Genomic DNA, 26,122 nt, shown 5'->3' on the forward strand with positions numbered 1-26,122 from the left:
AGTGTAATAGGCATTTAGAATCTGCAAACAAAAGTTTCTTTTTGGCATTTTGTCATCTCCGTTCCAAGGCTGGCACTTTTTTTTAGGGTGCGGGAGAGGAGATTGAGAACGAAAATAAAAGTGAAACTCATAGAAGACAGTTCAAGAGGTCATATTTTTGTTATGCCATTCATCAAGTTCATAAATTTGACATCAGCAGGGCACGGTCTTGAATTGAACAATATTATTTTCAGAATTGTTTCTGAACTCAATTTCCGCACAAGATTTTTTTTGCTGCTGCCACCTCTGTTTCTTTTCGCTTCTAACAAGCGTTATATCTTATATGTTATATCTTCTTTTGCTTTTCCTTCGTTGTCAATTTTCGGTTGGAAGAACAGTGGACGTCGACACGTCGACTTCCTCTCAATCATGCTTTTTTTCCAATGCATAATACAAATATCAAAAAAAAATTATCTTCACAAAGATTTTCGATTTAATTCAAACAAACGATGTTTGAAAAACTTAGCTCGAATTCAACAGATTTAAGTGGCAAACAAAGCATGTGAAATGAAATTTCAACGTTTGTTCTCGTCTTCTTTTCTGTGTCTTTTTTCTCATTTGCTTTTCCTTTTGTTCGTCTTTTCGATTTTTTTTAGGGTCAATTGGTCAATCAAAATGTATCTTGGGGCGTCATCATATCAACGAGGTCACTTGTATTACAACGTGTAGCACGCTACCATGCTGGCAATTATGGATGTGCTGCTGCTAATGATCGTGGCGAAAATCAAAGTGCCTTTGTCAACTTGAGAATACACTGTAAGTGTTATGCATATTACTGTTTTTTTTTCTTCTAAATATTTTCTCTCATTTTCCTCGCAATGGTGCATTACACATGCACAAAATCAGGATATTTGTGACCAGAAATAAAATCCTTTTTCTCTTTCGATGAAATAGAATGCACAACAAACAATGTGCGGAAATGTATGCCGTTCTCTTTGTTCCGTTGTTGAGAAACATTTGATTATTGAAATTGTTGGATTTTCGACAAAATCACCCGAGAAAACAAGCTATTCATAGTTGATACTATGCTATCGTTGCCTTCATACCCTTTGCAAATTGCTGCGTTATTTTCGTATGTGTGTGTCTGTATGGGGATCAACACTCGCCTCTGCTTACAGAGTGACACAGGAAAGGAAAGAGATAGAGTGAGAAAAAACGACGTCCATTTTGTCTATTCGCTTTCATTCGATTCTTTTATTTCGACCACAAAAAATGTTGCAAAATCTGGCAACGGGAGGAGATAGAGGGTAAAAAAAAGAAGTGAATAATAGTATGCGTACATCGACGCGTGTGTGTGTGTGTATGTAAATGAAATGGATAAAAATTTGTCTAGCGTTAATCCACCCGAATTTATAGCATTTTGTAATTTTCGCAAGGCGAGAGAAAAACCGGATGAAAATCCTTTTTGTGTTGATGCTGCTGCTGCTGCTGCTGCTGCTGCTGGAGCTGCACCGCTTTTTGTTCCTCTCTATTTGCTTCAAAGATACAAAGCAATCGAGCAACGAACACAGAAAAAATGAGAAATTCACACAACACAAAGCTTTTCAGCTACACACTGTTCAACTTTTTCATTCATTCTCGTCGTCGTCGTCGTCGTCGTCGTCGTCGCAATCTCCTTTTTTTCGCTCACTTGCTCGCCTCTTCAACATTTTTACACGCTAATGCTTGCTGATGAAATACACTTTACACTGCAGCACTTTCCTTTATTTTCACCCGGCACATTTTAATGTTGCTGTTGCTTTGTGGTGCTGTCACCGCAACCTGCTTCGACCCTTTGCCAAAGTGGATTTTTCTTTCTCTTTCGACTTTTTCGTTTTCGTCGTCGTCATCGACACATTTGGAGTGCCGATAATATAATGGCAACCACTGCAATGTGCCACGTATCAAATACGGAAATAAAGCGGCCACTGTCACTCGATTCCCGATGTCGAAATTTATTTTCGCTTCCTCGATTCATTTTTTCAGAATAGAGACGATAGTGATTTGAATGAGAGAGAGAGAGAGAGAGAGAGAGATCGTGTCACATGCACCACAATTACCAAAATGAATTTCGATCGAATTTGATTTCAAGTGATTTAAACAAATATCCATGCAAAAGGTGTCCTGTTTTCCATCCATTTTCGCTTCACTTTGTCGAATGCTGGCAAACTTAAACGGTTGCTAATCGTGATTATAGCATATAAGTGGAAACATTATTTAGTCGTGTCGTTTGCATATCAATCAAATGGCGGAGAGGGAGCGAGAGAAAAAAAATTACATACACACAGACTCATTCGTAGCCAACCAGACAGGCTAATAAATATGAAGTCATTCACATTGAAATCGGTGACAACTATTTTCGTCTGCTCGATTTCCGTTTATTGGCGTTAGAGACCAAGACGAAAAAGGTTTTTTCCAAATTTTTTTTTCTACCCTTCAAAATCACATTAAATTGTTGGTATAGTTTATATGCTATTCTATGTTTGGTATCATCAATTTGAGTCTCTGAGTCTATTTTGAATCGAATTGTGTGTCAATGCCATGGAAATATCAGGGTTGGTGAATAATTAAAGCTGGCTGCTTTGTTAGATTATTCGATTGACGGTGGATGTGAATCATTTGTGCAAGACTTTAAGTGAAATATCGTCGGTGCAAATTCGATTTTCGAAGAAATGTTATCTAAGAGTGTGAGCAATGGCAAAATTTGTTCACCTAATCGCATTCATCAAACTATGACACCATTCACCACTATCACCATTCACCTGCACCATGAATCGCATCATGTAGATTTGCGTCGATGGTCGCCGTCAGTGGTGGTTGTGGATAAGCATGTGACCATTTCAAATGGGACAAAGTTTTCAACAGTGTTATCATGCAAGGAAAATGTACTTAAACCGAATTCGGTCAACGATTCGATAAAGTGTGAGATTTCCAATTGTCGATAGCAAGTCTTCAGAGGATCCAAACTTAATCGAATCGAGCTGCTTGAAATAGACACATCACCGATATATTCAACGGGTATGGTCGTGTGTTTATGCGAAGATTAGCTGAAAATCACTTTGATGAACTCAAAGTTTCAAATGACAATTTAATGGCTCCGGGTTTTTTTTCCCCCTCTTTCGCTATCTCTTGCGTGTGTCGGTGTTGAAATCGAAAATATTTCCATTTGTATGCAAATCCCGAAATTGCAATGTTCGTATGTTATTTCATGCTGAAGCCAAAAACCGTTTCGTTTTCGTTCCATTTTCGACATATGTGTGACAATCGATGCTCACATGTGATAAGAACAAAATTGGTTTTGGTTCGATCACAATTCCGATAAAACTTCCGCTCGGCGGAGACTTTTTTTTCACTCCGTACGGCTCCTTCTGCTCGGCGAACAAGCTCATTTCGAATTTCAATAAGGGCTTGAAAAACCATGAAACAATTTCACAACTATAATTGGCATTAAGAGCTTCACAACAGAAACAAAAATAAGTGTTTTTGCGTTACAAACGAAATAAAACACAACAATGTTCATTGTAATGAAAATGACGACACAAAAAGCTTCAATTATCTTGTTACTTTGGTGAGAACAATTGAGATGGTTCTCGAGTATGTTCGGCTGCACTTCAAAACCGATTTTGAAACTTAACTGTGCGAAATTAATTCAGCATAATCAATAGTAGAAATGCTTGAATGGATTCGAATTTCGAGATTCCTTGTGCCTTTTGATAAGACAAATTCGAAATATAAATTGAAAGGTTGCGGTGGAAAAATTCCTTAAATTTGTTGAAAACTTGATAATTAAATATGAAAATTTGTGAATTTGCCAAAAAATCGTCTAAATTGTTAAATTAAACGTTCCGTCATTGGTATGAGCAAAATGGAAATATCATTACAAACACTTTCTTTGTGTTGCGATAAAAGCGTGAGAAATCGTTGCGCACAAATACATGTGCACGATATCACAGTTAATGGCAATTCATTTGCAATCTTATCATTTTCTGTGAATGTTAAATCAAACGATGCTCAAGCGAACAAATACCGTTGAATGACATCCACTTTGTTATCTCTCTTTTTCCCGTTCATTTTAAATGGCATTTTGAAATTCGGATTTACATAGCACAGTAAGTTACGTACGAAACGAAAAGCTCAAATTCACTTGTCGGTTTGGTTCGGTCGGTCGGTACGTAAGTGTGTTTGTGTGCAGTTACTTTTTGAGTTTACTTTTCGAGTGCCATAAAATGGTAAAAAATTACTGTGCGATGATGGCAAGTACATCCCCGAATAAAGTTTAATTTGTTTGCTGTAAATATAACAATATCAGATTGTCAGCTTTGTAGCGGCTGTTGTCGCGTTTTCATCTTCTTCGTCGTCCGCAGATGCGTTCATTGTTAATGCATTCACTTTGTTGCTTGGAAGTTGAAACGCAAATCTGAATCGGACGATTGTGTATCATCGAGTGTGGAGTGTGAGAGTAGCATGGCAAATGTGAGTGGTTCTTGTATTTTGTGATATCGTTTACTTTGAGAAGATTCGAAGGCGTTTCCGATACTCGTTTTCAAAGTTTATTGGATTGCTTGTGGCTGTGATGCGATGTTGGGTCTCTGTGTTTATGTGCGTATTTGTTTGTCGCTAAGATGGAAAATGTGAAGGAAAATGAAGACAAATTGTAGTGAAAAAAAATCAATAGTGTGTGAATGTGCTAAGTCAATGACTATAATTTGCAGAGATGAAGATTAGAAAATGCTCCACCTCCCTTCGACAAATGGTAACAGAAGCAACAGAAGGCAGGGAAAGAGGGAGAGAGAGAAAGAGAGAGAAAGAGATGGACGAGGGTGTAAGAACCATCGGAATGGGACACATAATGCCATTTGCGCTCCAATGCGCGCTATGTACTTGCCCACAAACAAATGGAAATTTTAACAAAAAACATACGCACAAAAGAGCCATACCATAAGAGTTTATCAGCCATAATTTAGCAAAGCATCCAAGTATATTAGCAAAACCATTGGAAATAAACCAAAGTAATTTAGACGATTCCAAAATGGCTTGTTTTTTGCCATTTGCTACTTTTGGGTTCAGTGACAGTGGTGCTCGTTCGATGGTTGTCGATTTTTCGATTGTTGCTTGATTGGAAACGATGACTTGTGCTCCCAAAATAGTGTGTGGCGGCTGTATGCATACCGAACCGAAATCGATGTGTTTTCATGTCCGTTTTTATGTGAATGTCGAATTGCGAATATTTTCGGGATGGGCAAAAATAGATTTGTGTGCAAATTTGGCAACAAACACACATACGCCATAATAAATGACGGTAATCTATTAGGTAAGATGGGGATTTCTGCGTAAAATGCTTTCTAAATCGCATTAGTCATTGTTACTACACTTCATTAGATTTCATCTCTCTCACTCTCTAATCGAAAATGGTGAAGCCATTAATGTTTTATGCGCTCTCATATTCAATTGGAATTGTGTGTTTGTTCATGTGTATTTTACACTTGTTTTTCGTTTTACCATTTTATTTATCTATTATTCAACAGCTACAGTGCTGTTCTACTTTTTCTCTTCCTCTTTTCGCTCATATGAATTTGAGCGTAGCAACGGTATGGTGCATACTTTCGTGGTATGTTGTATGCAAACATGATTTGTGTGCTTTTGCCGAAAAATACCAAAAGCGGCTTAGCAAACAAACACAAATGTAGCATACGTACCAACGGAAAAAAAGCTGAACAAAGCTGAAAGATTCGCAGTAATTTGAACCTAGCACGTGGTAAGCTAAAAGCAAGTAAAAGCCTAAAATAATTTCACATGAATTTTAAATGCTTTTGAATTGATTTCTTTTTTGTTCAAATGTTCACGTGCACCATTGCTCCGACATTAAACTGGGGCAACTAACATGAAATAATTGGCATCGCAACAACAAGGGACTAACTGAGAGAGAGAAAGAGAAAGAGAAAGAGAAAGAGAAAGAGAGAGAGAGAGAGAGAGAGAGAGAGAGAGAGAGAGAGAGAGAAGAAAGCGGTAAAAAAGTCAGCCATTCCGAAATCATGCACGTAAATAACCTGGCGTTGTGTTCATATTTATGGTTCGTCAAAATGAAACAAAATCAAAACCCACACCGAACCTTTGTAATGTGGTTACATAAAAATAAAATAAACGTATAAATCGAAAACAAACCAATTAAAATGCAAACATTGACCAATTTGTAATGGTACATACATATATACAACCGGTTGTACTATGACATCAAGTGTTTTTTTCGTTTGTTTGTTTTTTCATCCTATAATATCGGTAAATGGCAAAATGTTCATAGAAATGTTTAATATTTAATTATTTAATTATTCTGAATGAATTACATTTGTTCTCGTGCGTACTCCAAATATCGCTAAATCCGAAATTCGATGGTGTATGCTAGTTTGGGGTTGGATGATGATATGTAATATTTTCCAAATCAAACTAGTTGTTCTTTTGACCGTCAAGCCGTTGCCGCTGATGAATTTCGTTAACTCGCTCAAGTTCGTGCATTGTTGTTGTGTCACTTTTTCCTTTTTCACCAATTTTCAATTTCCTCTAATTTATTGCTTGACTGGATGTGGCATCCATCAAAGTATGTATGCAAAATATGTACGTAGTGTACACATCCACCGAAAAAACAGTATGGAAGAGAGAGAGAGAGAGAGAGAGAGACAAGTATCGATTCAAAGTGGGGCATGTACTGTTGTTTACTTTTTACTCGACTGTATCACATAACTCATCTTCTGCCGTGCCATGCATATATTTTAATTACGTGTAAATTAATTGGATATACAATACACAGCAGTTATATGTGATTAAAATTTGTTATTTCAAAATTATATTAATAACCATTTCAGTGGGAAGCCTTTTTGAGATGCGACATACGCGACACGCTCATTTCCAATTTTGTGTATAAAATAGTAACAAATGTAGAACACACATATTTAATGGTAATCGAAAACAAAGAAAACCAACAGCATTGTATTATAATGTTGATGTTCATATACATACACGGATGTCACACAGATAATTGCTTTTCAGCTCTTTCGAGCCCGCCAAATCTGCATTCAAAATTAAATGATGCGAGATTCCATTGAGGTACACAAAAACACACACAAAGCCTCACCACCATCCTCTCGTATACGAATCACGCAACGGAATGACGTTACAAAGCCCCCAGATTAAATAATTCTCTTCTATTTAATTTTATTATTGGTTTTATACTTAATTTCACCAAATGTATTTTAATTATATTTTATAATTAAATAAAGAAATTACAATTAACGCATCGAATATCATACACACAATTTTAAATGGAATCGCCGAGATTGGAAAAACGTACACCCAAAAGTGCTTTACTGTGCATGTCGTTTCGCTTGTTCGTTTCGTTATTGTTTATCGAAACAATTGAACAAGAGCACAAAGTAAACACAGTAAATTTTATTGGGTGCTTCATTTGCCCAAACATAAATGCATGTAATCAACCACAGATTAAATAATTGCTTATGTTGACCTTTCGTCTCTCGGCTCCCGTCACTCAACCCGGTTCAACCAAGCGACAAAATGTATACCAAGTTAACAAGATTTGTAGCAATAATTCAATAAAATGCCTTTCATTGTGCTGACTGACGACATTGAACCCACATAAATTTGAAGAAATATATCTTTTGTGTAAACGTTGAAATTTTCAATTTTCCAAACAATCATTTCATAATAATTGTAGGATGCCCAGCAAAAATTCCTGCACAAGCAAAAAACAATGCAGCAAACGAACGAGGAAAGTCGGTAAGAAGTGTCGTATCAGCAATTTTGCTTAGCAAACAATATATAGTAACTGGAAAAAAAGAGAATATCATTGTATTCACCCTGCATTTTGTGTTGTCGATATCTAATCTCAAAGCAGAAACGATTATATTCATTTGGAACATTGTTGGCATTGAAGCACTTCGGTCATGTCGAAATTGAGTAGAGAAGCGATACGATGCGGTCTTCATCAAAATTCTAAAACGATCAGCAAATACAGACAACAGAATGTTATCATAATCCAGCGGAAAATATTTCATCCCGAGTGTGCATGCACAGCACACAGGGTGTAGAAGCAGCAAACCAGCATCACACACACACACATACACACACACACGTCCACAGTGTAGGGGATCCGGTCTCATCTTCTTGGTAATCATGTAATCACATCGCATTGCTTGTATTGTGATGAGTTAATTTGAACATAGTGCATTTCTCCAGCTTTAAGTGAGAAAGTTTCAATGAAATATGATCGCAACGTTTTTCTTCGTCTTCTTCTTTGTCTGTGCATTGCATTGCGTGCAGTTCGCAAATGTCCTAGCAAACATTGAACGTAAAGATTTTTGTTAACTTTGGTTTGATGTATTATGGTTTAAGAATGCACAGACAAAAATCTGTATTTCGCTTGAAAGGAACACTTCATTGGTTTTATTTGGATAATCCACATCCACACCCAATTGCCATCACATTGAACTTCGAATAAATCGCCACCAATACAACTCAATTTACATATATGACAAACAAAATGAGATGACCATTTGTAACACCAATCTTACGACGTGTGTGTTTGTGTGTGTGTTTACAATGGCACAATTTTGCTTCCAGCCTAACTGAGGGCGATTCATCAAGATAATCTGTACTCTCGAGCTTACACTCTACTAATCTCTATTACTGCTATTTCTACATTAGCTGGACCGGTTAGACAAGATTACATATTCAAATTCAAGCGAATATATGTGTATCCACATGTCTTTTCGAATTTTTTTGTATTTTCTCTCATTGTTCCAAGCCATTCCATGTTAGAAAAGCAATTGTAATTTAATCGAAACACAAAGCGACCAAGCAAAAGCCAACAAGAATCGACTAAATTTACTTTAATCGAAATGCTTATGACAAATATTCGTTTGAATCTGCTCTCTTGGAATGATTCCAGTCCGGTATAAAGCGTGCCATTTCCATGGCAAAAATACATTATCCTCGACAAGTCGGTTAATGCGATCAAAACGTATTTGCACACCGCTCTTCGAGTTGCACGTACTTCTTGCCAGAGAAGACAATAAATGAGAAAAACAAAAAGTGTAATACCTTTTTAAACTTATTTAGCATTTGATACGCTGATCAAATGCATGCAGTTGCAGCAGCAAGAGCACGAAAACTGCTTTATTTGGAAAAGCTCTACGATTCCGTGGTTCGTGTCAGATTTTGTCCAAGAAAAAGAGAGAAAGAGAACAGCAGAGAGAACATAAAACGAAAAAAAGTATTGTTAACACGCACGAATTGTTTGTCTCTCGATGCTTTATTTTTGGTCGTTGTTTTCATTTTTGCGCAGTTGGCTTGGTTTATTTTGATTTTTTTTTTCAACTTTACTCTTATTTTTTGTTCGGTTGCACTAAACTTGTCAAGCGTCTACTTCGATTTTTGTGTTTTCTCTGTATTTCAACTATTCAGTTTCATTTTGGTCGAAGGTCTTTTTTGGTTGATTTTTGCCACCGCTTGGTTTTATTCAATTTCCATTCGGGAGATAGAGAAAGGGTGAGCGCAAAGTGATCCAAACTTTTGGTTGGTTGCCGGTAGTTTTGTCTTTGTTGGTTCTTTTTCGGGTGGTAGAGATAGAATGGTAATGACAACGAAAACTCATGTAACTAAACCATTTCAGTTGTAGCGACCTTTTTCTCTGGAATATGTGAAAACCAACGGCCAAAGCAAGAGAGAGAGAGAGAGAGAGAAAATAGCAGCTTGTTCACCAACACAACATCTCCATTTTATGCCCTTAATGATGAGAGCAAAGGTGGTCAATTCGTTTATTCATTTGAAAGTTTTCGCTTTCCAAACTCATTCCATAAATATAGTCCAGTGTATACGGAATTTTCAAAAACTTTTCCCAGTTTTCGTTTGATGCTATTAAACCATGATTTGTCAAGGATAACAAAAATTTGTCATTCTACTCTCCTCCTCCCACTTCTACTTAGTCTTTTTCTCCTTTTTTCAAAGCTCAAAGTGAAAAGTATATGAGAGAGTTGCCGGGAACCAAAAACATCATCGCATTTTATATAAATAAATGTGTTGTAGTGCACTACAGACTTTTGCCGTCTGTTTTCATTTCACTCACTTTGTATCTTTGTGTCTTTTTGTCTTTGCTTCGTACTCTGTGTGTCGATGTCGATGGGTTTGTTTGTGTATTCCCTTTCCCGAGACGGATCGTGTGACCATTCGGTTGTGTACAGAACGTGCGGCACTCGTGCTTATTGCTCTTTGTTGTTATGCGCTTACTCTTCATGCATCAAATGATTTATGAACACGAAAACAGCATTAGACAATAAATATTCATAAGAAAAGTACGTGAAGCATTCCGTTTTATTTTTACTTTAACCAATGTGCATTCGGTTTATTTTCATTTGGCGACATCAAATCGAGAATTTTATTTTTTATTTCGTTTTTTTTTCTCTCTCAACTTAGAAAATGTTCTGAACTCTTGAAATTGATTTTCATTTGGTTCATGGACGTAATTTTTAAGTTCACAAAGAATCTGGTCTGATCCCAGTGTTAATTCGATGATGTATAAATAGCTGTGTGCCAAAACCTGGGTAGCTTTAATTGGATATTTTATATGATTAGCGATTTCATTCCGTTTTCACTCAAATCGTGAGCACTATTCGAACGAGTTAAGACACGCATTGCTCCAGATGCAATTTTCATCTCCATATCCGTAAATAGTATTAGATCATGAAAGTTTCCCAGTACATTTACTTGACTATTAAAATTAGTTTAGCCCCAAGGGAAGCGGAATTAAAACAAAATAAAAACAACATTTCACTTTTCAAATATTAATTCACTTCGGATTTAACTCTAGACTTTGGATTTTGATTAACAATTAATGTTAATATTAATGTGCTTCAAAGCTTCTCCAATTCAAATGAACTTTTTCGAATCTTCGGGCAAATCGTGGAAGTAGACGTCGCCGATGCAGGGTGTGTGTCGTTTCAACTGATACGCGTAGTGATTCGTATCGGTCGAATCAGATGTGATTGACGGCCGAAAATGCCAATCGAGCCACGGCAAATCAGGATTTCGATGATTTTTGAAGACTTTGTTCTGGAAAATGAGAATTTAAAACAGAATGGATATTAAATTGAAAGTTGCTGCAATATTGAATACCCGAAAATGCAATTTACTTACAAAGTTTGGTGGCCGTGGTCCTGGCATTCTGGCGCAAGGCATATCCATTCGACATGCCCCATGAACTTGCTTGGGATAGCATCCTGGGCTATTACAGGATTTGCAACAGCAATTCTCGCCCGCTGAAGTGTTTGCTTTGCAACAATTTGAAGACATTTTGCACAGAAAAAATGCTAAACTTTTCGATTTTACGTTTGAATCAATTCAGATTTCAACTTTCAGTTTATGTTTCTTTTTCTCGAATACTTACAATGCAATGACTACTATGTCTGCATTACTTCAAAAAAAAAATTTCTTCGCTTGCTACGACCGGAACATTCACTTCGATTGTTTTTTTTTCCCGCAGTCCAAACATGAATTCCAAGTGAAAAAGTAAAAGTTCACTACGATCATAAATTTCGGGTGCATGCGGAAAAAGTTAGCATTGAAATTGGTAGCGCCGTGAACGAAATGTGTCACAGCCATATCGTCGTAGCGATTTTAATTTAAAATTCCATCGTTTTATTTCCCAATGAAGCAACTGACGTTCTCACATGAATGACGCAAACAAAGATGAAGAAGAAATAGAAACAAGAGCGCGACGATAGATGAAATGCTGCTACAAAGAGGTGTAGATGGGAATAAGTCGTAATATTAAATTTTTTCACCTTTTCACATGATTTCTGGGTGCAAAAGGTTTGAAAGTTGAATGCGTCCCATCAAAATGCCAACCGTGTTTCAATACGTAGTATATCGGTGTTTTTTTCTCTCTATGATTCTCTCGCTTTCTCTCTCTCCTTGTGTACATGTTTGTCGTTCGATACACATCTTTTTATCGCTTTGTGTAGTGATGTGTGATCGAATGGGATACAGCATTCATTCGAATGCATTAAAAATGAAGTGTTCGATGGCTGACAGGCAGCAAAATATATATATGGCAAATAACAGCCAAACGTACGCTCTTGTCAATGGTATTTGTTTTCGAATTGTTACCAGTACTCAACTTTTATTTCATTTTATTTGCACTTTGGTTGGATTTGTGTGTGTGCTGAGTTCATACCCTTTTTTCCCCACTCATTCGCTCTCTCTCTCTCTCTCTCTCTCTCTCTCTCGGCTGCACGGTATTTCATTTCATTTCATTCCTTATGAAAAGCGAAAACAGGAAATGAGTTGTTGGAAATGTTCGGTATTATTCGCATGAATATATAAACTAGAGAGAGATAGAGAGAGAGAGAGAGAGAAAATTGAACAAAAAAGCACATGTGCGGAAGCGAACAATCGCATAGTGGATGCTGATCAAAAGTGAATGAGAATTGAGGAAAAATAATAAAACGCATTTACGGTGAACGTGTGCCGATCGGTGTATTTGCCTTATATCGTCAATATGCTCATGATAAATGGGAAGTGAGCACATAAAATTTCAATTGAAATATGAATAGACCAAATAAGTTTTGCCGATTTTTTTCCCGCTCCCTCTCTCTCTCTCTCATTCTCGTTTCATGACATCTCGCTGTTTTTTTCTTTCTTTCGCGTTCGATTAGTTCATCTAGATTTGATTTGTTTGGTATTTCCGGAACAAATAAACTATACAGGCGTCAACAAGAACAATTGATTTTTCCTCGAATAAAAACAATTTTAATCAAATATTAGAACATAGTGAAGGGCGTCGTAATAGCATCAAGGGGCACTTTCAGAAGCTACTAAAGGAATATTGCACTAGTTCAAATAAAGAGAATCTTCTGAGTGTTTTCATTTCTTTTCTTATTTTCTGTTTGACTTCTTAGATTCACCTGTATGTGCTGAATCAAGCCTTTCGATGGTTGGAGCATCGTTGGATGAGTCGATTTCGATTTCGTGTCGCGTAAATGCCGATCCACCCGACGTGGAGTTCGAATGGAGTTTCTCAAGCAGTGGTGAACGCTTCGAAGTGCCACATGGACATTACGCAACGGTGCAGGACAACGGCGTTGGTGGAACGGATGGTTCAAAAAGTGCTTCCGTATTTTACGACTCGGAAGAAACACATGGCGAAAGTGATGGTAAGCATTCGATTAACGTCATTATTTTTTTCGGATTTCACGTTTTATTCATCCAAACACCGCAAACACACCACCACGAACCATATTCATCAACGAATTGTTATCGCGGTTGTTTCGCTTTGGCTCATAATAAATTTTTTTTTTCCTGAATTTATCCACTCCCCGATTTTTTTTTATCTCCAGTTAATAAATTATGCTATTTAATTGATAAAAATATCATATCGCACACAGAATGACACATGGAATGGATTTTATTTTCAACACAGTTAACTTGCCATGAATTAAAATGTAGTTATGTTTATTTATGGAAAATTGAAATCAACAGCAGTGTCATCAACACTTTCCAGCATATGCAAATGTTAACACAAAGTAACTCATTGAGATAGCATTCATTCACTTTGTGATCGTTCACGTGGCACAGTTTTTTGTGCGAGACGATTTTTATGGCCTTTGGTTGTTTTTTGTGTCGCTTAAAATAAAGACCTATCAAATGATATATCAGTTTCACCAAAAAGTACAATAATAATTGCAGCCCGATGATAAATATTTTATGAATAAATTGGTATTTATTAGAGAGGCTTTAATTCTATTGGCTTGCTTACTGACTGCTTCCATTGGAGGAAAAACAGCCACCCCATGACAGATCATGCGAATGGGAAAATGGTGCACATTTGTAAAACTTCAACATTGATGTAGACATCTAAAATATCACAATACGTATTACGCATTTGTTGCGAAACTATTATATCCATTGATTTCCATTTGGAGCTATTCAAACCATATGTGACTTCTCTTCTTCGGGTGCGTGTGGGTTTGCTTTTTTTTCCTTTTCATTCATTGATGTGTCGGTCGTCTCCATTTTTTTTTCGACGATTCTGTTATTTCGAGACGCATGTGACACTTTGATTTGGTTTTTATCAATTTTTTTCCTCCCATAAAAACGTGATACGTTTTTCCTCGTAACCGTAAATCTCTATCGAAGTACAATGCACTAAATTCATAAATTCACTGGCCAACCACATTGAATGTCGACGGGCACATAGAAAGAGAACGAAAAAAAGAAAACGTAGAACGGTGACATTGTCAACTAGGTTTTTAATGTCGTCATCGCACGTTTTGTTCATGTGATGCTGAAAAATATCTGTTAATCAGTGCTTTTTGAACTTGGAAGATATCTTTCACCGACTCGATGTTTTTGCACCGATTTTCATTGCGATTCACCATCGTTTGTCAATATAAATATGTTGGGCGCTGATGTTCATCTAATACATAGTATGCTAAGTCCATACGTACTTGGTTATACGGTCTGTCGCTCTGGGCCGCACGCATTTATATCATTCATTGCGGTGGAATACTGTTGAGATTGAAAAAAAAAATCAAGCAACAAAAACGTTGTGCGCCACATTTACAGTGCGACATAGGCTTCTATGGAAATAATCGGTATCGGAATGTAATGCGTTTGCAACAAAGTGAAATGGTTTTTACGTTTGGCGGTGTGAATCAGCCATTTTCGTGTGATTTATCGCATTGAAACCATGTGTGACGCAATTACATCGAACACGTGCACGCATCGAATTGAAACTTTTATATACCTTTTAGCCCGATGTCAAAAGTCAAATGCCCTTCATTCGTGAGCTGAACGCATAATATTTTTCGATAGCGATACATGGCATAGTTTTACTTCGACTAACGACGATGATGATGATTATATACGAGGTGAGGTGATGGGGATTGTGGAAACAATGACGGTGTCTAGTATATATATACCTTGATCTCATATTTGTGGCCAACGAAATTCATTTCCTATCTTTGTTCACAGAATATAAATAATAATGTTTCTTTCCCTTTCATGCGATTAATTGTTCCTCAGGTCGACACATTATCGAGACGGTTAGTGAATTGATTTATACACCAAAAAATGAACGTGATTACGGAACGTTGGCGTGTTGGGCAAGGAATTCGATCGGCAAACAAACGGAACCGTGCCTGTTTCAGGTGGTTCCCGCAGGTAATCATCGAAATGCTCTTTATCGTTTTTATGCAATGTGTCGAAAGCTCTTTATTTGTTTTCAGTTGTGTACATAAACATTTTAATTTGTTCAGAATAAATACCAACATTCACTTGGAGAACACCATAGACCGAGTTTATTTTTTCTGTTCGCCCAGTTTATTAATAACTTGTGCAACGATTAACAAAAATAGTAAACCAAAATTTTATCGCTTTTGTTTCTCGTTTTTTTTTCGTAGCTAAACCGTCACCATTACGTAATTGCACATTACGGCCGTATTTAACGAGCACTTATGCGATAACAATGAACTCGACGAATCTAACGGCCTCGGCGGCACATTCAAACCAAAATTACAACAACCATCACCACCAGCAGCAGCAATTAAATGGACCAAAAGAATTGAATTACATGAATACGGAATACATGAAAGATCGTAACGTTTTCGTGTCAACAGCTAGTAAAATGGCGGCCAATAGCAAAAACGGAACGATAAATATGGCAAAATTTAATAAAAAGAGTTTGTCGGCCAATGGCAGAGGCAACTACGATGAAGACGACGACAACGATGATGATGATGATGATGATGACGATGTTGACGTCGTCACAACCAACAACGATGGCATAAGAGGGCCGAGCACAAAAACTCGTCGTAATACCAAAAGTTACAATCCGGATAATCATAAAAAATCGTATTTACCTCGAACAAAAGTTGAACATCTCGGTGGTGATGGTGGTGTTGTGGTGGGCGATGACAGCGACATCGACTATGCGGAAGAAGATGGAGATGCTGCTTCAACGGCCAAATCAAATTTGTCATACATGACATCGAGAATGAATCATCAAAGGAATGCGAAACAGCCAAATTTTCATCACGATATAAAACGAAACCTGAAAAGTTGGGCAAAAGGAAGCAATGGTCATAAAACAAATGGGGATGACACCGTTGTAAACGATATGAGCTATCGAAGTGGTGCTGCAGCGGCCGCCTCCGTCGCAACGGATGGTGCACGAGGTGATCGGAGAGACAGAGGCTCGGACACTCTACCAGATCCATTATCATCATCGTCGCGGTTGTTTTCAACGTCAACGATAAAATCTATGATAACCGCTAGCAATGAAGCTGCTGCTGCTGCTGCTGCTGCTGTTGCCAGTGGTGGAAATGACCGCAGTCGAACCAGGGACGAGGGCCATGCAAGAAATAACAAAAACCGAAACCATTCTGACAACCATAAAAATTATAACAATCTCGAAATGAAGAGTAGCTTTGGTGTGCACAAACCGAACGCTGCTCACTTGAAAACACCGTCGTCCATTCCGTCCGAACCGAAGTCAATGCCGAGCGCAATAAATAATCATCATTTGAACAGTAACAATGTGATTGTCGATTCATACGAATCGCCGCCAACAACAATGGAATTAGAATGTGTGGCTGGCTACGATGGCGGACTTCCGCAACATTTCGTGTTGGAGGCATACGATTCGCGAACAAAAAAATTGCGTTTGAATATTACAAGTGCCTTCAGTGATATACCACTATTTCGCATCGATTTGGCAGGTACGTAGCACTAAAAACATCCGTGTGTAGTAGCGCCGTTGTATGCACTCTCTCCACCAAACGGAGACCAACATTTATTTTACAGTCTATTTTTTTCTCGCTCGTTTGTTTTTTTCTTTCTGCTTTTGATTTCTGGTCATGCCATGGCAAAAAGCCATTCTGTTCGATGTTTTTTTGTTGAACAATTTTTTGCCCTCTATTTTTCGTTCATTTGTTCGAGCGAATTTTCGGTGTGCTGGTCGGTGGGAGCATTCACATGCCCAGAGTTATCTGTGTAATTACATGAAATCGAATTGGAATGGCTGCTGCTCTTTTTTAAATTACCTTTTTTTTCCATTTATGATAAGAGTCAGAGACTTTCTTTTAATGAAGAAAGTGAATCATCGAACTTTTTTCCACATAAAATGCCAACCAGCCCAGCGTAACTCGACCAGAGCACATCTCGACGACACTTTAGGTTACGTACACAGTCAATTATGCATATTAACTTACACATTTTCTCTTCATTGATTCAGCTCTGCATTCTCCCTCACTCTCTTTATCTCTTCGGTTTTTTTTTTCATGTGGCACACGAATGAAGCCATTCCTGAAATTAAACCAGTGTGTATTGGTTTCACTTCTGGCAAAATCCATGGAATAAATTTATTGGTTCCATTGAATGCGTTTTTTTAAAAGCAAAGTTCATATCGTGAATGAGAATACTTCACGATTGCTATGTTGTTTCCAATTTATTTAGATGTATCGTTTCGTTATCCTTATTTTGCTTCAAAAGCACCCAAGTTGATTCTTTCTACTTTTTTATTCTCTAAATTCCGCTATATTCGACTATCGTATTTTTATTTCACCTTTGCCACTATTTCTTTTAGATTTATCGCCATCGGAATTATCATCTTCATCGTCATCGGCGGCATCGTCCTCGTCTTCGTCTTCTTCGTCGTCGTCGTCGTCATCGTATTCATCTTACATTGATGGTGGTGGTGGTGCGCCTACTTTACATTTAATAGCATACAGCGTAAATCAAAAGGGACGTTCGGAGCCAACTGTACTAGAAGACATCGCCATAAATGAAGCGGAAAAAAGAACAGGTACTTATGCAGTTGGTTGTTGTGTTACCATCATCTTTTCATTCTGCATTATGTAAAGAGTCTTCACAAGTGTTGGCAAGATAAAAAAACAGCGAGAGCGTGAGGGGATGCTGAGAGCCCGATGTTTATAATAGTGAAAGTACCAAGCGGTAGCACTCACTATTGTCTTTTGTCGCGTGTACCATGTCGCATTGAGCTTACATACACACACACATACAGGAACATAACCAGAAATGAGATCAAAATATATTCAATCTACATCGTTGTTTAAACATTATCTTCCATCGTCATCTACATCTTTTTATGTACAACACAACCAGCGAGCACTCGCATACACTCAAAAACATGGTGCAGTTGTTGTGATGCTGCTGTTTTTCTCTTTCTATTTTTCTATTGCTGGCACGCTTCTCTCCATCGGGCACCCATTTTCACATTCATGCCATTGCTATTTTCACTGTCCTTGACTCTGTATTTTATAAACGGTGTCGCTGTGAGTGATTGTGTATGTCAGCGCGGTTGAATGTGTGTGTGTATCTGCGTGCGTGCGTGCGTACGTGTGACTGTTGCTGCCTCACTCTTTTCGTTGACTTTTTCATTTCGGGTGAATCAAGATCCATTCAGTGGATAAAAACCTTATATTTTTGCACATCAAATTTCACAGGCACATAGCGAGATCACACGTTGTGTGTGCTGTCATGTGAATGAATTTATACACATCTTGGATTTACATTCAAGTTATCCGTTCGAATACCCCCAACACTCAAGTAGATATAGCATGGCATCTACATTTTGGCATTCTTCAACACTGATTTTGAGTGGGAAAATCCAATCCGCCAGCAATCTTACCACCATTCGAATAAATATGACGGAAACGAAGATGCGCGACCCGCTTCTTCTAAATGCCAACAGTATGGGGTATGCGTGTGAATCGATGCAGACAAATCAATTTCTTTATTTTACAAATGTGAAAAACAACATTTTATCAAATTGAACCATTTGGAATAAAAACGAAATCAATTCGAGGATACATTAAGCATTTGGATTATCCGGGTCAAGAATATTAACAAAAAATATGCCAATTCACGATGGACCCGAAATCGAATCCAAACTCTCTACATTTCCAATACACAATACCTGCCAAATTATAGATAATGTGATCCATAGATTTACTTTTTTTCTCTGACATTTCTTCGCTAGAAAAACTTCGATCAACGGAACGAACATACAAGACAAAACAAAACAAAACAAAACAAAACAAAAAACGTGCACACCCACACACAAACATACATTCGATAACTGATCGATGTCATTACCAGAAATGGCTCTTCCATCCAGAGAGAGAGTGAGAGAGAGAGAGAGTGTTTAATAAACCTGCTTTGTTGTGCATTTGCTTCGGAAATGAAAAATATCAAATCGTTGATGGTTCTGATTGTGTATACATTTTTCTCTTTCTTTCCCTCTCATACATCGCTCCATGAATGTTACGCTATTATTTTCAGATGAGAAAAATACCGGAAATCGCACGATTTCATATTGTTTCAAGAGTGTATTTTGTTCCAATTCCAATCTATTATATAGACACATCACACAAATAAACTCATTATAATGATGAGATTTGGTTATTAAGTGCAATTTAGTTTTGGCGCTTCGAAAAATGGACCGAATGAAATGGGGCCTAATAAAAATAAATGTTGATTTTACATCACAAATAACCATTTACACTTTAGTCGGTGAATGTTTCTCGCAACAACGACGAAGACGAAAACGGACCATCGGGAAAACGAAACGATCAATTCATTGTGTTAATAGGATTTTTCCAACAGATGTATTCCAACGATACCAAAATTCTTTCGTATTCTATTTAGATGTCACTTCATATGTCCTTCAAAGTTTTCAAGTTTTCACTGCTTACCCACGTTATTTCCTTTCAACAAAGCAGAAAACATGCTCTTGTTATGATTTAAATGGATTTTGAAACTTTAACAGGGAAATCTCTTTCTCTTGCTCTCGCTCTCACCCCTTTAATATTTAAGGTCGAAATTGGAAAACATTTTTTCGTGAAAGGCAATTGTACGAAATTGGATAGCATTGGAATCAATCCCAATAATCCCATATTCCCATCGTTTGCCATTGTTAGTCCAAAATGTTCAGGAAATGTAGTTGTCGTGATTGATTTAAATAAAGACGGAAAAAAAGAACACACACCGAGCTTGGGAACAGGAGTGAAAAAAGATGTGGATATATCCATTTCAAGTCGAATGCTTTGTGTGACTTCATCCATGGTGCGCGTTTGTCTGGGGAGCAAAATGTAAAGAAATACTGCAGGCAAGCGAATGCGCGCGCGAGACAATACACACGGCAAATGTTTCAATTTTTCGAATTATTCTCTTTCAGTTTATCTGGCGAATGAGAGAGAGAGAGAGAGAGAGAGAGAGAGAGAGAGAGAGAGAGAGAGAGAGAGAGAGAGAGAGAGAGAAAGACTTTGATTTTAGATTTGCATAAACGTGGTGTTTTGTACCTGGAGCCAGTGTGGTGCGGCACAGGTAACATGGCATGCTGAAATCAGCAGCAGCATCATGAGCGTGAGCATGCCATTTTGCCAGTGTGTTGAGATCGGTGTGTGTGTGTGTGTGTGTTTTCTTTCACTTTTTATTTCGATTTCACCGTTCGTTCATCATTTTCCATTTCGTTTTTATCTATTGTATGCGTTCTGCTTATCAATTTCTTCATTTTGACGGTGCCGGGGTGGGCTTGAATGTGGGAAATGCTTTTCATTTTCCTGCAGCCTGTAAAAACGTGGAGAATGAAAATGAAATACATAACTTTATTTAGCTATTTAACGTTTCGCAAGTAAAAAATGTAAAATTGTGGCCGTTGCTGCCATTTTTTCCGCTCTCCTCCACTCTGCTTCTTCTTGAACACTCTTTCTGTTTCCATCTCTACTTCCATTGTAATATTTGTCGTTTAGATTGTATTTCGTTGAATTTTCCCGCATTTATATTTATCCATACTCTTTGGACCGAACATTTTGCCGTTACTTTTTGTTAGCTCTGCTGCAAAAAGATCGCTTCTCGAAATTATTGTGTTCATACGTGAATACAACAAAACTGTATCCACAGATAAGCTCAGATGCACATACAAAATCGGCTCAGACGATGAAGACTCACATGCTATAGACTGAAAAAAAGAAATGCGAATGATTTCTTTTTCACAGCCTTTATATTATTCATGTTATATAAACATGCATGTGTAACAATGACGATTTTTTTTCATTCTGTCTCTCGCGTTCATATGAGCTGCCACTGTTCCACCTTTTGAACAAATAAATTCTTTTGTTCCGTTTTAAATTATTGTACGTCGCGCAAAACAACACAGCGAGACAGATACATTGGCAACATGAAGAGATTGTAAATATGCAGAAAGATAGCAACAACAAAAACACAAGTGAATCTTCCAAAATGCGAAATGCCAGACGATCAATAAATTCACGTGTGGGCATATGATATTACTTGATTGTGATGTGTGCTCTCAGAGATATTTTGATTTTCTCAACTCACCCGTATTTTTACTTCTTTTCCTTGCTACGCTCACTCCCTTTCTACTTCCTTTGAACTTGTTGTTTGTTTTGTAGACTGTGCACTGTGGGTGCACTTTGGGGATGAAAAAATCAGTGGTAGCTCGTGACTTTAAAGGCAAATTTCGAATTTACTTACGTGTCTGCACTGTAGTTCATCCCCAAAGAATTGAGCGGCATTGAGTCTTTTTTTTTTAAATAAATAAATAACACGAGTCTTTTGTATAGCCAGATAAAAGTGGAAAAAATGTCCATTCTGTGTCGAATATTTCAATAAGACAAGATGGAAACTTTGAATATTTTCAAGGAAATGCGTGGATTGTCCCTGAAAAGAAAAAAAAACGCTCAAAATTAATAACTACAAATTCGTTAATTCGTCTTCGTTCGTTTTTCTTTGACACAATCATGTAGTCATTTTTGGTCTCTCCTGTGCGTTTTTTTTAATATCCAAATTGAATTTCCACTCGATTGACTTTATGTATGGTTTTTCCCCTTTTGTCATCACAATTAGATTTTGAATAACGTATTTTTTTCTCGTGGTACTTGAAAAATCAGTACGCGAATCGATGTGACATTTGCATGCGAATGTAGTCACCCTATTTGCAATGCATTCAACAAGTTTTCAAGTTCAATTTCAACTTTCGATTATATCACAATGAAGCGTCGTGTTGTGCACAATTGAACATTCATTGAGCATACAACATACGAATTTGTTGTGCTGAAATCCACATTGCCTTGCAAGTTTTGGGCGCTTCCTTGCCGAACTCTTTTCAATGCATACACATCTACACTAAATGGTTCAATTCAAAAACTTTATTCGATTGATTCCTTATCTATTTCAATGCTTCGAAAACTTCATCATTCGTTGAACTTCGATCTCCCACTCTCATTCACTCGTTCCCGCTCTCTCAATGGAAATGTTTGATTAATCGCAAATTAGTTAAAATATTTATTTATCCAAGTAGATAATGTTTATTTATTTAAACGGAATATGCTTTGTACACACATAAAACGATCAAAACGGATGAAATTGCGTCATTGCCGAAAGGAGAATACGGAACGAAGGGTGAAAAGAGAGAGGTTGAGACAGAGAATGATATTATAGTTGGATGTAATGTCCATGTTCGAAATTCGACGAAATGTACTACAAGAAAATGGAAAAACAAGTAAAATGTAAAATAAATACATAATAAATCCAATGTTCTAGACTATTAAATAATTTACTTATTGAAAAGGTACAAAAAAAGAGAACCCATCAAATTCGGAAAGGGACGACGGTGAAAGCAAATGATGGGGAAACGAAAATCAATTTCACGTTGAAATTTGAACGCATTCGTGCCGTTCTGGCTAAACATGACTATTCTGTCCAGATGTACCAAAGGAATCGTTTCAAGCACACCCAAATCATTCGGTAGATTAGCGTTTGACACACGCACACACACACGAGAAAAAGAGAGAGAGAGAGAGAGAGAGAGAGAGAGAGAATGACTCTCTGGTGAAACGGGACAAATAAAAGAATCTTCGGAATCATTTCGTTTCGACACTGCTTCGATCGATGCATGTTCCGATATGCATGTCAATACTTTGAGTAATATAATCAAATAAAATCAAGTAGTTTGGGCATGAATTTTTGATTATACTGAAAATTGAATTTGAGTTGGGTGAACTTGAAATATGCTTGCCAACGAATGAAATTAGAGAAGAAGAGACATAGCGAGAATAAAAAAAAGAAAAACTCAATTCGAAATTGAGTAAAATTCACTCTCAGTGTGGATGTGAGAGTGTTAGTGTACGTGCGGATATTCTACCTATGCGGAAAATGGCCGAAAATGTGTAACATTTTCATTCGACAAACAGTTGAGGTGTCATACTATTTGCAAACAAAAAACGCGTCCAAGCTGTCGAGTTGGCGAATTTGCGTCGACTTTTGCGTCGACGGAAAATAGCCAAAGACAAAACATATATATTTCACAGTAAAGAGATGAGCGAAAAAAAGCGCCAAGATGAAATGGAATGAAATTAATAAATAAAAGAAATGGCACGAAAATGAGAAAATATGTTTGTTGTTTGATGAGAAAGAGCCGACCGAGAGTGGGAAGGCAGATAGAAAGAAAACTGTCAGCTGCAGGCTCCGCAATTCCATTTGGTTCAGTTGACGGCTTCAACTTCACAGCTTTTTGTGTATGTTTGATTGTTTGCGCAAGTTTTTCTTTTTCCCTTTTCATTTGTTTTGGTCAACCTTTTCTGCATTTATTTTCATTGGATCGTAAAATTTTTCGGCACATAATAAAAGAATGGCATACGACAAATTCATTAAAACATATTGCGTATCGGCGAACAGACGGCCTAATTAAAAGTAACTTTTTTTTCTTTCCATTACACAAAGAAAATAACGACACATAATCTCATATTAAGAGGCCGATGAAACTCCGGCCAATTCAAGTCACAACACAATAAAATAGAAGAAAACAAAACGACCGAATGGGCTGCAAAGGTTCAATGTATATTCAACATCTTTATGTTCATCCAAATTAAAGCAGAGGAGAATAAAAAGCGTTCGGAAAAAAAAATTCGCAACCAACAAAAATTATTCTCAAACAATCGCATTCAGCTTTCTCTCTCGTCGGCATGATGTTAATTACCGACCATACTTTGTTCCATCCACTGGGTCAAGCAGTGTGAAAAATATGAAGAGCAGAAAATCAATTGAATGCAAATTAAAATATACCATGCAAAGAGCCTTCAAGACTTGGAACATCCGCACACGCACTGAATGAACTGGAACTACGAATGAAAAAAAGAACAGAATTTTCGAAATTTTTAAAATTTTAAATATTCTCCCAAAATGACGGTGCATGAACGCACCAAAAATCGTATTAGCTTTCTTGCATTGAACTTTATGTGTGCAGGCACTCGTTCCTAGAAAATTGCATAGTCCGCGTTGGTTTATGTGTGTGTTAGTTCGGCCACTGAATGCATTACCCGGCAAATTATCATGTGCTGAGGATGGAACGTAATGACCCGTGTGAAAAAAAATGACTGACTGACTATAACTTCAGTTGACTTTAGTTGATTTAATTTATGTTTTTGTTCCAAAAAAAAAATCATTTGGTCCCAAATGAATCAACTTAGATTGACTGGTAACTTCAAATGATTTCAGTTAACTATGATAGATTTACACTACACTTTGTACTGAAATGTCAATCAGAAGCAATCATCGCTAGTATGCTGCATAATATTAAACGCACCCATTCATTTTGCATTGTTTTCGAATTCCGCGCGAAAAAATTACATTCGGTTCCCATTAAGAATGGATGCGTTTAGTATTATGTGACTTGTCGCTGTTGTGCATTTACGTTTGACACTAGCAGTCGTGGAATCAAAGTAAGTCATTTTTGTCCCAAATTAGTTAACCGACTGCTCAGTTACTATTTTTTCACGCGGGGAACATGATTGGAACGCGAAACATCTGAAAAACCATTCAATTGTAAATGTTGAGCAACACAAAGTTTATTCAACACGTTCCGACAAAAATAAGGGGTGATTTTAAAAAACCAATTATGAGTTGTATCAAGATATATTTACCAAAGCAAAGCCTACCTCACTTTCTTCCAAACAAAAGAACTATCACACATTATTGCGGAGCATTGCAATTAATAATCTAATTTAAATGAATATCGGTCAGCATTGGTTTCCATATCTGCACATCAAAAAATAAAAGTCTACATCTGGGCGTTTTTTCAGCCAAAGACTCATTCAGCCGATATTTCTGCTAGTACCTTGAGCTACAGGCGAAATTCCGCTTGAAATCTAGTCTGTATTTCGTCTGAAACTCCGTTTGCTAGGCAAAATATAGGACTGGGCGCCTCTACCAGTCGAAATTACGCCCAAATGTGGACATTTATTTTTGACTGTGTGGCGATAGAGCAACTTTTTCTTAACATGCCATCCAAAGATTTTCCAATGTTCAACGAACGCACCACTTAAATAATATTCATTGGCTTTCAATTGAATTTCTAAACGTCAAGCACTCAAAATAATCAATGGAACGAAATGTTGAGAAACTTTTCATTCTTCGTGGAGATGAAAAGCCACTGAAGAGCATTTACTCGAGAAGCTTGTGCGATTTATGAGATTCTTGCATTGAAAACTTGAAAATTGATCGAATAAATCAAATTTCTGAAAGAAAATATGGACAACATCGAGCGAAGTATTTATACCAGATAGTCATGGTTATTGCCTTTCTGTCCATAACCATAGAAAATCGTACCTGTTCACAATGGCTTTGGGTGTGTTGATTGTTGAACAACAGGGTGCCTTTTTTCTTTCATTCGCCCAAAACACTCCATACTTTTTACCTACATTTGATGCAGGACTTTCGTGAGTAGGAGGATTTCAAATGTTTCTGAACATTAAATAATTAATATAAGTTGATGGAAAGAACCATGTTCTTTCAAGATTAATTCATTCAATTCTCAAGCTCTAGTTGATTTTCATGATGATTGATTCACTTGTCTAGGCACACTGTTTCCCATCTTTATGAATTCATTAACTAGTTTTTTTTCTCGGTTTTGAATATCATTGTGGAAACTCAAATAAGTTCAATGACTCTGAATGTGACAAACGCTTCCAAATATCTTGAGCCAGGTGAAGCGTTCCAACAC

The 26,122-nt window shown here is 37.2% G+C and overlaps 2 protein-coding genes across 2 annotated transcripts in view; one reads left to right on the plus strand and one right to left on the minus strand.

Moving 5' to 3' along the window:
- LOC129579389 (uncharacterized) overlaps window positions 1-26,122 on the plus strand; it is a 69,872-nt gene that overhangs the window by 34,494 nt on the left and 9,256 nt on the right. Inside the window, exons 7-11 of the mRNA XM_055469456.1 lie at window positions 636-795; window positions 12,981-13,235; window positions 15,106-15,243; window positions 15,483-16,799; window positions 17,666-17,884. Coding sequence (XP_055325431.1) covers window positions 636-795; window positions 12,981-13,235; window positions 15,106-15,243; window positions 15,483-16,799; window positions 17,666-17,884 — 2,089 coding nt within the window. The remainder of the gene's footprint in view (window positions 1-635; window positions 796-12,980; window positions 13,236-15,105; window positions 15,244-15,482; window positions 16,800-17,665; window positions 17,885-26,122) is intronic.
- Window positions 10,850-11,496, minus strand: LOC129579369 (uncharacterized). The gene is made up of 2 exons (XM_055469412.1): window positions 11,218-11,496; window positions 10,850-11,133 (listed from the first exon to the last, which is right to left on the minus strand). The coding sequence occupies exons 1-2, from the start codon at window positions 11,371-11,373 to the stop codon at window positions 10,951-10,953; spliced, it is 339 nt and encodes a 112-aa protein (XP_055325387.1). The 5' UTR covers window positions 11,374-11,496; the 3' UTR covers window positions 10,850-10,950.

Source organism: Sitodiplosis mosellana, unplaced genomic scaffold (genome assembly GCF_009176505.1).
Source record: "Sitodiplosis mosellana isolate CC-2019 unplaced genomic scaffold, AAFC_SMos_1.0 Smas_scaffold_6226, whole genome shotgun sequence".
Lineage (NCBI taxonomy): Eukaryota > Metazoa > Arthropoda > Insecta > Diptera > Cecidomyiidae > Sitodiplosis > Sitodiplosis mosellana.